We start from the raw sequence: 15,951 nt of genomic DNA on the forward strand, positions 1-15,951 counted from the left end.
CGACTGTAAACCTAACACTGCCAAGTCCACCACTAAACCATGTCCCTAAGTGCCGCATCTACATGTCTTTTAAATACCTCCAGGGATGGTGACTAAACAAACCACTTCCCTGGGCAGCCTGCTCCAACGCTTGACAACCCTTTTGGTGAAGAAATTTTTCCTCGTATCCAATCTAAACCTCCCCTGGCACAACTTGAGGCCGTTTCCTCTTATCCTATCACTTGTTACTTGATAGAAGAGACCAACCCCACCTTGCTACAGCCTCCTTTCAGGTGGTTGTAGAGAGCAATAAGGTCTCCCCTGAGACTGCTTTTCTCCAGACTGAACAACCCCAGTTCCCTCAGCCGCTCCTCATAAGACTTGTTCTCTAGACCCTTCACCAGCTTTGTTGCTCTTCTTTGGACATGCTCTAGCACCTCAATGTCTTTCTTGTAGTGAGGGACCCAAAACTGAACACAGTATTGGAGGTGCAGCCTCACCAGTGCTGAGTACAGGGGAACGATTGCTTCCCTATTCCTGCTGGCCACACTATTTCTGATAGAAGCCAGGATGCTATTGGCCTTCTTGGCCACCTGCGAAATGCCGATTTATGACCACAAATTTGTGGAAAATTGATGCTAGCAAACTAGACAGGCTAACATAATAATACTGATCACACTTTGGACTCTGTTGAAGCTCTCCAATAACTGTTTGCTTTTTCTTTTCAGATGAATGAAATTGAAGTATGTCCGGAATGTTATTTAGCTGCTTGCCAAAAACGAGAAAATTGGTTTTGTGAGCCTTGTGTAAGTTAAGGATTATGGTATTCTAGTTAATACATTAAACTAGCAGTTCTCCTTTGACTGTTCCTTGTTATCTCCCCATTGTTTTAAAGCTATGGTGGTTACTGAGTCAAGGCAAGCTGCGGTAGTTTTCCAAGTAGCTTGTTCTTGTGCATCATGCTCTTTGTGGAGTCACATCGTCTCAAGATGTTTAGCTGTAAGATTGCATCTTTTCACAAACGGATTGGTTCAGTCAGAAATAACTGTAAAGAGTGTCAGTGACCAGATTGCAAGTTCTCTATCCTCAAATATAAGATATCTGCTCCTGGGTCATCTGTGCTTGCATGTGGTACTTGCACTCGGGGTAAGATTTCTGAAATGTGAATGTCTCTTTCTGCAGGTATGGATCTAAGAATTTAGACTTGATTTTTCTTTCACGACCTATTAATAGGTTGTCTCTTTTCTGTTTTTCTTTAATACTGCATGAAACTTGAGAAGACTCCTTAAGATTCTTAAGTAGAAGTGTATAATCCATCAAGTTTTCTCTAGGACTTAAGTGAAAATTAGAGAGTTTGAAAGATTGGCCCTACACTAACTTATGTTATGCTACATATTTGGAGGGGACTAATAAAAAATAAATAAGTAACAGAGTGCAATTACGATGTGTTTAATTGAGATACTTATGGTTTTATGTCTGGGGTTTTTTTATAATTTTATTATTTTGTCATCTCAGGATTTATTCTGTATGTATCAAGTATATAGTAAAATGGAATTTTGTATTTGGCAAGTGCCTTGTGTATGCTGGCTCTTTATTGAATCTAAGTAATACATACAATTAAAAAAAAGTGTTTATCAGATTTGAAGGTAATACTGCTTGTATTTTCTTACTGTGTATTTTACCTCTTCCTGTAGAGCAATCCCCACCCTTTGGTCTGGGCTAAACTCAAAGGCTTTCCATTCTGGCCTGCTAAAGCACTGAGGGATAAAGACGGGCAAGTTGATGCCCGTTTCTTTGGCCAACACGACAGGTGGGAATTTAACCAAAGAATGTCTTTGGCTGTACTTACAAAATTCTTGTTGTAATTTTGTGCTCTTAGAGTTTTTGGATCCTGTCTTTTGAATCTTAACCCTAATAAACTGTATATGCTACAGTATTATATAGTTTTAGTTTCTTACATGAAGTCTGTAGCATGTAAGTCATGTGTTTGTAAGATTAGTACATATATAGTCTCAGTGAGTATGCAAGTTAATTCCTGTGTCTGGTTTCGTGCTGCAGAGAACTCTGGTTCTTAAAGGTGGAAGAGGCCAATGAAGTTGTTTATATTGTCTAAACACTATGGGAATAAACACACAACTGTAGATTTAAAAAATACAGAAAATATAATCCATGTTGAAAATGCCAGTTTTGCTCTGAAAGGAGTTAAGTTTTCTGTGCTTGTGAACCCTCTGCTTTAGATGGGGAAAGCCATGATGAATACAAGTTGATTTGTCATGAACTGAAAATATAAATCTATACAGTTATAAAAACATGTACTCTAAAAAAATCCAAAAACTGTATAGCGCCATGAAATAAGTAAGTTAAAGTTCCTGGTATTTTAGAATCTTGGAAGGCATGCTTTTAGAGTCTATGTCATTTCATGATAAATATAGTCTACCCAATACTTGTTGGTAGGACTTTTCTGGACATTGAGGAGTTTGATCACCCTGACATGGGGTGTAAAATGTTTTTAAGAATGTGCTTGTGAAGCCTTTTTTTTCCTGACCTGCTTTTTATGTTTTTCTGCTAACTATGACAGATGGAAAAACTGTTTGGCAATGGTTGTCTTACACTTACATAGACTATTCTAATTAGGAATATTTTGTCTTATTTGACCAGTATTTATTCACATTTTATATGTTACTTGGGTAGAGTAAAATAAGCTAGTGATAATCTAAGACATACAATTTACTTACTTAACAAAACTAAGCACTGAACTATTAAAAGAAGAAGGTAGAGATGGTTCTTTGACATGGTCTGAGGTGTTCATATCTTTATGATTAGGCTGAAATAAATCAGTATGTGCACAAAAGTTGCCAATGTCAATCCACAGTGTGAAAAGTAGTTATATTATCTTTTATTTTTCTGTTTTATATATAGGGCCTGGGTTCCAATAAATAATTGCTACCTCATGTCTAAAGAAATTCCTTTTTCTGTGAAAAAGACTAAAAGCATCTTCAATAGTGCAATGCAAGAAATGGAAGTTTATGTTGATAACATTCGTAGAAAATTTGGAGTATTTAATTACGCACCTTTCCGGACACCATATACTCCCAACAATCAATACCAAATGTTATTAGACCCTGCAAACCCAACTGCTGGAACTGCAAAGACAGACAAACAAGAAAAAATCAAACTGAACTTTGATATGACAGCATCGCCCAAGATTCTAATGAGCAAGTCTATGCTGAGCAGTAGTACTGGTCGTAGGATTTCATTGACAGATATGCCACGGTCACCAATGAGTACAAACTCATCAGTTCACACTGGATCTGATGTTGAACAGGACGCAGAGAAAAAAGCAACTTCCAGTCATTTTAGTGCCAGTGAAGAATCCATGGATTTTATTGAGAAAAATACAGGTAAAAAAAAAAAAAAAAAAGGGGGTACAGGACTTTGCATTTGCTTAATGCACTAGCTTTATTCCATGTACTTTTTAAAGACAGACTGTACTATGACTCGTTTTATGAAGAAATTTTAGAAAAAAAGATGGGTTTAATTTTCAGTATTACAGATAAGAAATAATAGTCCTTTCTGTCACATTGAGAAGGAATAAATAATCTTGAACAGTGACCAAAACCCTTCAATTTAAATAGCAGGAAGTAGTTGTAGCTATCAAAATGAATGGAGAGTGGAAGTTAAATACAAAAAGAGTTAGAATTGTCATGATTAGGAGGTATTCTATTTAAAATGAGCTTAATTTATAGTGTTCCCAACTGAGTAGCTAAAATATGATAAAACCACAGTTCCATGGGGAGAGTGGGTAAAGAAAAAAAGGAGTGTAGAATACAGAATTTGGATTTCTTAGACTTATAATGTGGTCAAATGCTCGCTAATTTTGTGGCACTCAGGCACTTTATCTTAGTTTTTTTCATCCACAAAGTTCAGTGCTATGTGAAAAAAAAGATGTAGTATATTAATTAATGTGAGTGTTTTGAAACTTTGGGTTTGCTGAAAGGATGTCTGTGTAGAAAACTAAATATGTTCCGTTGCAGTTTTTAGATAATATGCCATTTATTTATTATAATCTTATGCATTCTAGCCAATAAAGGCTAAGCTGCAAAACTACCATTGGGTACAGAAGTGTCTTGTGATATGATCCTGTCCATCTTAAGAAAGTGATGACAAAGTAACTGTATGAATTTAAATATATGAAAATACTTGGATTTTTCAGTAGAGTAACATGTCAAAAGGAATAATTCATTTTAAACTTAAATTGTCATGTATATATGTATGTACTGCTTTTATACATAAGGTGTAGCTAACAGGTACTGTTTTGTATCTTAAAATATGGAGCTTTTATTATACCATGTTATTATTTCTTTATAGTAGTGGAGATAATCATGGAAAGTCATATTAAAGCTATTTTGTCAGATAAAGATAAAAGATGACGACAGATGTTATCCTATTACTCTGGATTCTTGATTATCATAGCAATTCTGGGGAATTTTTCTAACTTTTCCTCAGGCCTTACTATCCTCTATCCTAGTGCATAGAAATGCTGGATTGGACTTGGCAGTTAAACTAGAATATTCAGTTTCCCACCTGGCATTTCTACCTGTCTATTGTTACAAATGCTAACTTTTGTAATACTTACTTTATGTATAAACATAGCTGTCCTATTACTGGAATCTGTGTGTTTCTATTAAAATGTAACTGAAATTACTTGTTTGCTGTAAAAAACAACTCAAGTAGTATGACTGCACTATCCTTAGACAAGAATGTTTTTATTTGGATGCCTCTGTTGTGTATTTTGAGTGATACGTAGAAAATAACTTGGAAACAGTTACTGAAACAGCAGATATTGCTACCATTTAGGAATCTGAAAATATATAGACAATCCTGGATGTACTGGGGAAGAAAAATATGTCCAGTAGTGAGTTTACGGTGACATTTCCAGAGCATTAAGCAGAGATTTAACAGACAGAAATTAGTCTCTTGCTGACAAAAATTAGTCCTTTTTTTTAGGTAATGGTCTGCAGACGCTTTCCTTTCTAGACTGGCTGTTTCCAGAAGTTTGTTTCTGAAACATTATTTTATGGAGATTTTAAAGGCTCAGAGTATAGGATTTTGCTTAAACTCGGTATAAATTAGAATATTCTGTTACCTTATCACAGACATTTGGTCACTGGTCTCCAGCTATACTGAATAAACTTACTGTGATTTGTACTTTTAATTCTCTGTTAATGTAGCTAGAAAATGGGGTAGGTGGGATTTTCTATGTTTACTTACGTACATGAATTAAAATAGGTAGCAATTCAGAGTGTCAGAATTTGTTAACATCTAAAATAACCAAATCCTGAAAGCCAGAAACTTTCTGTCAGTGCGAACAGAGTGGTTTTGAGGGTAAGCACACATTTTGCCCAACTATGTAGCTGTAATAAAATTATTTTCCTTACAATTTCTTTCGTTCTTAAACTAAAATTAAAGGGATAGTTGTAACTTACAATGAAGGTATAACACAGTGTTGAAATTATTAAACAAAAATCCTTTCCCTGCTCCTGTAGGTTTAAAATCTGTTTTGTCCCAGTGAATATGGCTTTATTGTGATTATTTTTAAATCTGTCTTTATTAATTTTGTACTTTTTCAGCTTCTCCAGCACCAACAAGAACGGGTCAAGCAGGGAGCTTGTCAGGCAGCCCCAAACCTTTCTCTCCTCAAGCATCAACACCAATTTCTGCTAAGCAAGAAAGAACTTCCACTCCAGGAAGCATTCTGAATCTTAATCTTGGTTAGTCTTGACCTTTGAAAACCTCATACTGTTATAGCTGAATAAATCACAGTGCTGTCAATGCAACATAATCTGAACAAACTTGCTCGTATGTGGCTTTAAATGAACAAAGGGCTTTAAATGAGGTACCTGTGTAATTATTGTTTCATCAAATACTGTGTTCTTTTTTTGTTTTATGAATGAGAGTTCCTGTTACTGTTTCTTCATGTTGATAAAAGTAAGTAGTTAAAGGATGATTTTTTTCTAGCTGAACTGTACAAACGAATGTTTCTAAACAGTAAGTAAGTTTCTACAGGTTGTAATTACATGAACATTGCTGTTCCTCACCCCTCAGTTGCTCAAGTGAATTGCTGGCAAGGTTTTCTTGTGGTCTTTAGGATTTAGGATTTACTAGGGCTTCTTCTCTCTTCCTGCCTTCATATAACCTTCTCACTGACCATCCCTCTCTAGGGAGATAGATGGATAAAAGGAATTAGCAGATGTCTTGAAACTCCCTAGAAGTAAATTTTGGGAGTGTGGAATTTTGAAAGATGGAGTAGGTAAGTACTAAGTTGGTAAAATAGTTTTGAAAGCCAAATGGATGTAAAAGTTTCCTCAGCCATGCTTTATTCCTGTGAGTATTCTGATTCAGTTCTGGCTACTTTTTACCTCCACATGATATTACATGGAGAAACAGGATTCTGCCACTTGGTGTTAGCCACATACTTCAGGAAGGCTTAGGCTCAAATGCTGAATTCATGTTTTCCATGAGTTACAGATGTTCTGATTCTGGATACAAGCTCAGAAGTATATTTTTCAGTGTGTTAATCTATCTGTGTGGTCATAACCATAGAATTAGTTTCTTCTGCTGCACTGCAGCTGTTTGTCATCTTATCTGAGGTGACAATGCATTTGGAAAAATGTTAAGAAATATGTAGTGCTGCAGTTGTTTGATCCAGAGATGGGAGACAGCAGCTGGAGCATAGAATATTTTGAATAAATAGTGTGTATTGGAAAATCCGATGTTATGATCCACGAGCAATACATAAAAGAACACCTAGTATGCTTTCAAGTAGAATATCCAGTTATTTTTTCAACTTTAGGGAAGTTTTCTTTGCTAAATATACTCTTTAGTGATAGAAATGAAAATGGCAACCCTTCTTCATTTAATAGTGTCAGCTGTGCCAGACATAGATTCATCATTATTGTGTCTCATTGTCATACATAATGTGAATGGGTTTTCTCTCTGAAAAAACAAAAGTCAAAGTCCAAAAACCAAAGATACTTACGTACTTTGAGCAGAGTACTAGGAGGACTCAATGATCATCCTCCAATTCAGCAACAAGGAAAAATAATGGAAATGAGCCATCTGTTGTTACTGGCAGGGTGGATAAATTGAAAAATGGAGGTGTGAATGACCAAGATATACACAGATTGCTTGGAAAAAATACATCCTCCTGATAGTATAGGACCTGTCATTGTGTAACAGAGGCAGAAAAGATAGAAGAACAAGTTTAACAAGTAAGCAGTGAAAATTTTCAGATTGGTAATGAGAAAAAGTAAAGACTTTGGACATCAGAACTTGGAGATTTCTCCACAATGGGCTTGTCTGCCCTTTGGCTCTGTTTTCTTTTTACTAATACTTTGACATTAATGAGACAGATTGGAAATCCAGATCAGTGAGACTTCCTTGTAGGTTAGAGAGAGAAATTTGGATTGCAAGACTTCTTTCGTATATTAGGATGTAGGGTTCCCTGGGGAGGTATTATAGTGTCTTGTCTTCATCTTCCTCCATTTTCCATTTTTTTCTTCTGTTTGTATCTTGCCATGTAGTTAACTAAGGCTATGAAGGCCTTGAATCAAATTCTGTGATATAACCTGTGATAAAGGTGATGTAACCATTACTGCTGTGGAATTAGTGCTATCAGACAGCTTACAGACCTTAATGATGATTTCTTGCTTAATTTCACATCAACAGAGAAAACATCCACATAATTGATGCATGCGTTTTGCATGTGAAATAGGTAGTATCAGAGAGGAAGAATCCATTGTTTGTAGTAAAGTAATTTTAGAACTATTATTTAGCTTGTAATTATAAAGGAAGTGAAATATATTTCAGATTGTCTGCATTGTTACTCAGTAAAATTTGTCTTATCTGGATAGTGATCTCTTTTCTTGTTGTAAAATATTTTTCTTTGTTCGTTTTTCTAGATCGTAGCAAAGCTGAGATGGATCTGAAAGAGTTGAGTGAGTCAGTCCAACAGCAGACCACTCCTGTGCAACTCATTTCACCAAAACGACAGATACGTAGTAGGTTCCAGCTTAATCTTGACAAGACAATAGAGAGTTGTAAAGCACAACTTGGTAAGTATATCTCAAGATTACAGTGGACATCTGAAGGATACACTTGAGGAAATTTTGAATTGGAGTTTAAAAGAAGTTTTTCAATAGTAAAACCTTAAATACTTTATGCATTAAAACAAGAGTAGAGGATATTTGAACTCTTTGAGGCAAGTAGAATACGCTGAACTAGCTTAATTTAAAATACAGTGAGACATGATGTTTCAAAATTTTGTCTAAAAGCTTTCATCTTTTAATCTGTTTTTGTACCATTCTGATGTAGGTAGTATAACAGAATTAAAGTCTTAATATTTGCTTTGTAAATTGAAAATTTCAAGAATTGTACCTAACTTATATCAGTTGCACAAATTAGTATATCCAGTCACACAGGAGCTGAATGCTGTTAGAACCCTTAGTGTTGTCTAGCGCTTAATTGAAGATGTTCTAGACACTAAAAAATTAGAGATTCTCCTTGCAAAAGTTATGCAGTCTAAAACTGATTCTGCAAACATGCATGTAAGTAACTTTAATCAGGTGAATAGTGTTACTGATTTTAAGGTGGTTTCTTGTGGATAAAAATAATTCCTCTTTGCATTGCCAGCATTGGGTCCTGAGTTGAACAAAGCAGCTTGCAGGTAGTGAAAAAAAAGCAGTGAAAGGAGGGCCATTGAATGAAATAAAAATATGAATTGGAATATATGGAAGGTAATCCTTATACGTTCTGGTATTGTAAGGTAGGGCACTAAGGGAAGTCTTTATAGCTTAAGGACTGATAATTAAGATAATGGTATGTATACACCTTGTTTCAGTATATAGAGTATTTTTTTTCATAATGTCAGTCAGTCTGATGTCAGCATGGAATGTATTTTCCTCCCCACAATTAGGAATAAATGAAATATCTGAAGCTGTTTATACTGCAGTAGAACACAGTGACTCTGAAGATTCTGAAAAATCTGACACCAGTGACAGTGAATATAGTGATGAGGATCAGAAATCAAAGAATGATCAAGAAGATGGAGAGGACAAGGAAGGTACAAGAAGTGACAAAGAATCATTGAGCTTGAAAAAAAAACCTAAGCCCACAGCACAGAATGAAGACAAGGAGGAACTTAAAAGCACAAGTCCAGAAGTGGAGAAAACAGATGAGCTGGTCAAAGAGAAGGCAATTACAGACACTGAAAAAGAATTTTCTGAAAAGGGAAAAAGTTTACAGCATCCTGCGAAAGAAAAACTGAAAGGTAAAGATGAAACAGACTCTCCAACTGTGCATCTAGGACTGGACTCTGATTCTGAGAGTGAACTTGTCATCGATCTAGGAGATGATCATTGTGGCCGTGAAGGAAGGAAAACCAAGAAAGAATCTAAAGAACCTCCTCCTAAACAAGATGGTAGGATGAAATTCTTTCCTTCCTTTTTTTCTTCTGTTCTGTAGGGCTGTTACTGAAGCCAGAGTTGTTACCTTTATTTTTGTGTTAAGGTAAAAATTTCTGTACTAAAACAATTCTAGGAATAATTTTTCATTCTTTGGGAGTATGAAAAATTTTTCAGTCCCTGTTATAGTTTCTGGTTTAAATAAAATATGTTTCATTGAGTTTCCTTTCAGCAGTGTAGAACTAGGAATATCTGTGATATTTGTTCTGTGACAAATGTAGAATTTATTTGGCAATTTTTGTGACTTTCAGTTGAATCTTTACATTTCCATAGCCCTCCCAAAATGGCAGGTATAGAAGAAGTTGGAACTTATCAAACATACAAATTGCATAAGGTCCCACTGAAATCAATGTAAGTGCTCTCAGTAATAATCAAAAGAACAGCTAAATTGCATGTATTGTCCCTGAGATATTGTCCCTTGTTTCTATGTATTGCTAAAAGAGGAAAGCCATCTCAGTTAATGAGTAAAGTGCTTTTGCTAAGCTTGTTCTGCATGTTAGCCTTTTGACAAAACAAAATAGAAAACCAGATTTAAATTGGTTGGATTGAAAAGTATTTTATTCTTCATATAACTTTCTCTTCTTGTCTGTGTTTTATAGCATGTTGGCTCAATCATTTTATTTAAAACTGTTTTCAATCAGTTAACTAAGAATACTTTAGAAGACAACTTAATGCTTCTGAATTTTGAATCAAAACAAGAATTTAATGGAAAAATTTATTACGAGATAATCAAGAAAATAGGCTTATAAACTAAAAACAGAATTGTAATTTTGGGGAGTCTATATTGACTGATTCTAGTTTTATTTAAAAATTTATGAAGCAAGGCAGCTTTATGAATTTCAGAACCACTGATTCATGTATTACTAGTCACCTAAACCAGTGATGGTTGAAATAATAAGTGATCCTAAAATTTTACTTTGATATAGTGTTACGGATGCACGACTAACCAAATCCAACAGGTGTTAAAACTCAGATTTATTCTTCAGCAAAAGTTAGTTAGAAGTCCGGTAACATTTTATAAAACCACAGGCTCAATGATGTAAAGAGAATTAATAGTACACGGCCGACTTAAGAATCCCCAAGATTGAAAGCGATGGCTCAAAACGTGCGTATCACTCACCTAAAAGCTGAGGGCTCTCTCCCTCGAGGGGAGTCCCTGACTGCAGACCCGCTGCTCCGAGGAGGACTGCCAACGTGTCCTCCGGCGGGACCCCGTTTATACCCCTGTCGAATCTGACCTGTGGTCATTTAATTCTATTGGCTAGGAGGGTCACCTCGGTGTACCTGGCGCATCTCGATTGGCCAGTTCAAATTTCAACCTGCAGCCACCAGGGTTTCCTTCCCCCTCTCCCTTCCTGGAGAAGTTTCGTTTCCTGCTGGCAGGATGGGGGGGGCGGGATGTACTGCCACATATAGAGGCAAAAGAATAATAAATATTCTGAGTGAAATAAAAAATGGATTTAAATATTCATATATATAGAGAGAGACCTATATGAATATATTCTAGACATAATTTGTGTCCTGTCCATGACTCCAAGGCCTCTACCTTTACTTGTGGCTATGAGATACTAAAATGCCTTGGTCCAGAAAAGAGATCCGATGCATGCAAATCTGAAGGTCTTCACTCCCTTTCCAGAAATGTGTCAATGCAGCAGCCTTCTCTTTCAGACATATTTTTCCTGGCCACAGCTTTGGAAGAATCATCCAGTTTCTAAATTGATCTGATATGTGGAACAGTCAACTATAAACTCTGGAAGATTTTCGAGTAAACATAGATATCTTAAATACACTGTATATTTGGTTGTCGGTGCCAGCTCACCTTTGTTCAGAAAGTTTTTAGTATGCTATTCCTTCAGTTATTGTTCAGTCATTGTGCCTTTTGAATGTATTTTTCTCCTGAGAAATTGGGATGACAGGTGTAAGTGGTAACCCAGAAACATCCTAACAAATGCTAACCTTTCACATATCTTCCGAAGGAGGTCAGGCTGGTTTTTCTGGGTTTTGTACTTTTTGTTTTGTTTTCCTTAATGACTGACACTTTTAAATTGCCACCAACTTCAACTAGACTGAAATGAGTTTACTTGTAGAATATCAATTACCTTTTGAGGAAAATAATTCAAAGTAGACTGGAAGGTGCATATGGCTTTTCCAAAAATCAGATGGAAAATTATGAAAGGGAAGTGTTGGTGAAAAGCTGGCATTACATTTTATGGTTGTTTAGTTGTAGGTAAAACTCCACCTTCCTCCAGTGCAAGCACCCAGCCTCTGCCAGAAACTCCAGTACTTACCCGCTCTGCCGCCCAGACTCCACCAGCTGGTGTGACAGCAACTACTAGTGCTTCTTCTACTGTTAGTGCTCCATCTGCAGCCACTGGAAGCCCTGTGAAAAAGCAGAGGCCTCTGCTGCCTAAGGAAACTGCCCCTGCTGTGCAGCGGGTAGTGTGGAATTCTTCAAATAAATTTCAGACATCGTCTCAGAAATGGCACATGCAGAAGGTGCAGAGACAGCAGCAACAGCAGCAGAGCCAGCAGTCTCAGTCACAGCAACCTCAGTCCTCTCAAGGGACAAGATATCAGACAAGACAAGCAGTTAAAGGTATACACTTTCTAACTCAATGTGCCTGTGATGCCATAATTCCCCAGTAGTGATCTCGGTGCTCCAAGGCTGCCCAACCAGGAGTTCTTCCATATAAACAAAATCTCAAAGTGTGGTTCTACTCTGATAAGTGACTTTAAAATACAACAACTTACTCACCATACCTGCTCTTTCTGGTGTGTATTTATTTTAATGACAAAAAGTTTGTGTGTGTATCTGTATAAATATTTTTGCCATTCTTAGCCATCATAGATTTGGGAGAGTGAACTGAATTATTTTTCTGCATTATATGATAAAACCATTAACTATTCCACTTGCATGATGACCACTATCACCTCAAAATATACAAACTGGATCCAGTTTTATCTGACAAGAAGCTGATCTGCACAGGTTTTCATAGAGTATAATTTGACAGCAATGAAATTACCCAGGCTACGTTTGTCTTTGAAATCCCTGTTGCTTAACTCTTAACAAGACTTTGATGCTAGTTTACTGACCAAACAGCCGTGGCATTTTAGAATGTTTTCACAACTGTTTTCTTACCATCCCTTTGCCGGAGGTTTTGCTAGTAGTAGGCACATGGTAGTATCAACCATGTTTCTGTTGTTTCACTTCACAGAACAGCAGCTTTATGTAAATCTAGCTTCATTTGTAATTTCAAGTTAATAAACTGAACTGTTTACTGGTGTGCCTGAAGAAGAGATATTCTCCATTCTGCTAACATTGCTGGCAAGCCAGTAATTTCATACAGAAGAGAGGTTTAGGTAATGGGTCATGTACAAACGTTTACCAGAGGCACATTTCTCAGGTCCCAAACTGCTTTTGTGACTGTCACTTAAGAGGTGTTGAAGAAGCGGTATCTTTCTAGTTGTAGACTGCACAGATTTGATACAGAACGATTCAGTGAGAAAAACAAATGTGAAACTTGGTGAAGTCTTATTTTTAATAGAATCATACTTTAATATAAGAGCTTAATAATATGGGCTGAACTTTAAATGTTCAGCCTATGAGTTTGTTTTATCAATATGTTTGGCTATTGAGTGCATCATAGCAATGTTCCATCTTAAATATTATATTCTAGAAATATATTAAACAAAAACTATAAAATTTATAGATTTCTTATATACTGAATTGGCGTAAACAAAAATATAGTACATAGAGATAAATATGAGTAACTTTATTTCAGTAATTCCTGTTTTGAGTATATTGGCAATGAAGAGATCTTTTATAATATGAATCATTAAAAACAGATTGAAAATTATTGTCCTAAAAATACATATATTTTTTTAAAAATATTTAAGGCAGATAAGTTATTTGGGATGAAAAGCTGAGGGTCTTCGCATTTTGATTTGTACTCCCACTTTTTAATTACTCACTGATTAAGATTATTTGAAATACTGACCAAAGATGAGAAAACTTTTCTTATCCTGTTTGAGTTAACAGTATGAATAACTTCTTTGCTTTAATGAGTTAATCTAATGTTGCATTCCTTGCTTTGCAGCCAACCAAAGGCTAATGTTGATCTGAATATATGTATATTAAACGTGTTGCAACACTAATAATAATTAGTAGCATTAATAACAAAAGAATGGGAATAACACCAGGAAGTATTACTAAAGTAGGCTTTCTTCAACAGTGGCTCACTAAACCTTGCTTCAAAGCAAAAAGAAAAGAAATTAAATAATATGTTTCAAAAATATGGCAAATGAAAATGTCAAAGTCTAACTTAAGCTCATACATATGATATTATTTGGGAGTTCTCCAAACTGAGAGGTTAGGAAGTGAATTCCTAGGAAGTGGGATGGAAAAGTCCCAAAACAGGAGGAATACAGACCTGAGGGAGACTTTTACATTGGCCAGTCTATAATAGTAATTTTCAAAGATGTATTTGCTTCATTACCTTTAAGCCTTACAATTATGTACAAGTTCAGTGGCTGGGCACTGTATAATTAATTGATTAAATGGCACCATTGTATAAATAAGGTAAATCTTTGAAATGGTTAGGTGCACACATTTAAGTTAGACATTAAAGTTAGAAGTTTGCCTATTTATTTTCATAATTGTTTATGTGATTGATCCGCTGTATGTTCTCTTTCCTTAGCTGTGCAGCAAAAAGAGATCACCCAGAGCACTTCCACATCCACTATAACCTTGGTTACAAGTACTCAACCTATTTCTATGGTTACCAGTTCTGGATCTGCAAGTACACTTTCTTCCTCAGTTAATACAGACTTGCCAATTGCAACAGCTTCAGCTGATGTGGCTGCAGATATTGCTAAATACACTAGCAAAGTAAGTTCTTGAGCAAGGTTTTCTTGAAATTTTATTTTGAACATTTTTGACATTTCAAATTCTGAAATAGCTTTATTTTCCCGTTGTCATATGTTGCAAATTCATTCTACTAGGTAGGAACAGCTAGATTTTGACGAGAGTGCTGAACCATCTTTTTGGAGCTGGCTGAATGCTGCCGTTCCAAATCAGAGTGTGTATATGATAGGCTTCAGCTGCTCAGACACTTTAGAACCTTTCCTTCTCAAGCTCCTCCATTGCTGCTGCTTATTTATGTTGCATTGTGTTTTGGACCATTTTCTTTGTTTTCTCCTGAAGGTGTAGATACCTCTCACCATCATATTTACAGTAAACATTAATATTTCTTCATCTGTGTCCAGTAACACATACGCAGAAATGTACTTTTATTTTAAAACACCGTATAGCTTCATCAGATGGTAACTTGTCATAAGTGTGTATTCATGTATTAAAACAGAAGCTAAGTTGTCAAAGAGAAAATGTGCTGTAATACTTGTATCATAATAGTGACAGTGGGGGATGGGACATTAGCTTTTTATATATTCTCTTAGATGTTTAAATTTAAAAAATCAACATGAATACTGTATAAGGAAATAAAGTTGAGTACCCAGGCATTAAAAGCACCAGAATTAATCTTGACTGTCAACTTTCGGTGTTCTCATTCAACCATACAGCCTTGGTGGGATTGTCACTGGTCAGCAATGTCAGTAAATGTCTTTTTTTATTTTTTTGCATTGAGTTTCTTCCCCAAATTCATGGTATATTTTTCTTTGTTTGCAAATTATATCAATGGCAATTTCTTGGAAAAGTAGGAGGTCAAGCAGTTCACCAGTTCAGGACATTTAAAAATCAGAGTCCTGATCAAAAGTGTTGTGTTCTACCTTCTAAATAGTCCTCTAAAAGTAGACCCAGATATATAGAGAGATATGGGCCATTGTTGGTAGTAATATAAGTTCACATTAGAGTGGTTGAAAGGAAGTGAAAGTGGGTATCTGTTAAAAATATATACCAAAGAAATTTTTTTTTTTTTTTTGTCTTTCAGATGATGGATGCCATCAAAGGAACAATGACTGAAATATATAATGACCTTTCAAAAAATACTACTGGAAGTACAATAGCTGAGGTTAGTGTAATATAGAAAAAAAAAATACTGCTTGTATTTTAACTTTGAAAGTTGCAAAATAGTATTTTTATATATAAAAGTACCATATAACTATACCTACAAATTATTATATATTGAGACTGTCTAGAGATCCTAATTTCTATGCTGTTTTAGAAGTAACGATTAGATAATGTCAGATGGGCTCTATAAGATAAGCAGTAAGCCATCAAGCCCAGATCCTTAAAGCTTCTGTTGAGGATTTAATTTTGTGTCACCTTGTTTAAAATCAGAAATGATGTCATTTTTTTGAAAGTATCTTTTTTTAAACCATGTATTTGTCCACCAGAGGAAGAAGATTTTAATTTACTTCTAGTGCAGCAGCTTATTCCAGTTATGTGATTATGACCATAGTTTTTTAAAATACTTTAATACTTTTTGCCTTTTTT

At 35.5% G+C, this 15,951-nt stretch overlaps 1 protein-coding gene across 10 annotated transcripts in view; it reads left to right on the top strand.

Annotated features, from left to right (window-relative positions):
- ZMYND8 (zinc finger MYND-type containing 8) overlaps positions 1–15,951 on the top strand; it is a 60,116-nt gene that overhangs the window by 34,915 nt on the left and 9,250 nt on the right. For all 10 annotated transcript variants that reach the window (XR_008235400.1, XM_052788450.1, XM_052788491.1 and 7 more), the window contains 9 exons: positions 708–785; positions 1,674–1,789; positions 2,899–3,380; positions 5,610–5,750; positions 7,941–8,093; positions 8,954–9,457; positions 11,722–12,096; positions 14,198–14,388; positions 15,446–15,526. Coding sequence is in view for 9 of the 10 variants with exons in the window: in XM_052788450.1 (XP_052644410.1) it covers positions 708–785; positions 1,674–1,789; positions 2,899–3,380; positions 5,610–5,750; positions 7,941–8,093; positions 8,954–9,457; positions 11,722–12,096; positions 14,198–14,388; positions 15,446–15,526 (2,121 nt within the window). In the remaining variant the exon portion in view is untranslated. The remainder of the gene's footprint in view (positions 1–707; positions 786–1,673; positions 1,790–2,898; positions 3,381–5,609; positions 5,751–7,940; positions 8,094–8,953; positions 9,458–11,721; positions 12,097–14,197; positions 14,389–15,445; positions 15,527–15,951) is intronic.

The sequence above is a fragment of the Harpia harpyja genome, chromosome 1, assembly GCF_026419915.1.
Source record: "Harpia harpyja isolate bHarHar1 chromosome 1, bHarHar1 primary haplotype, whole genome shotgun sequence".
Lineage (NCBI taxonomy): Eukaryota > Metazoa > Chordata > Aves > Accipitriformes > Accipitridae > Harpia > Harpia harpyja.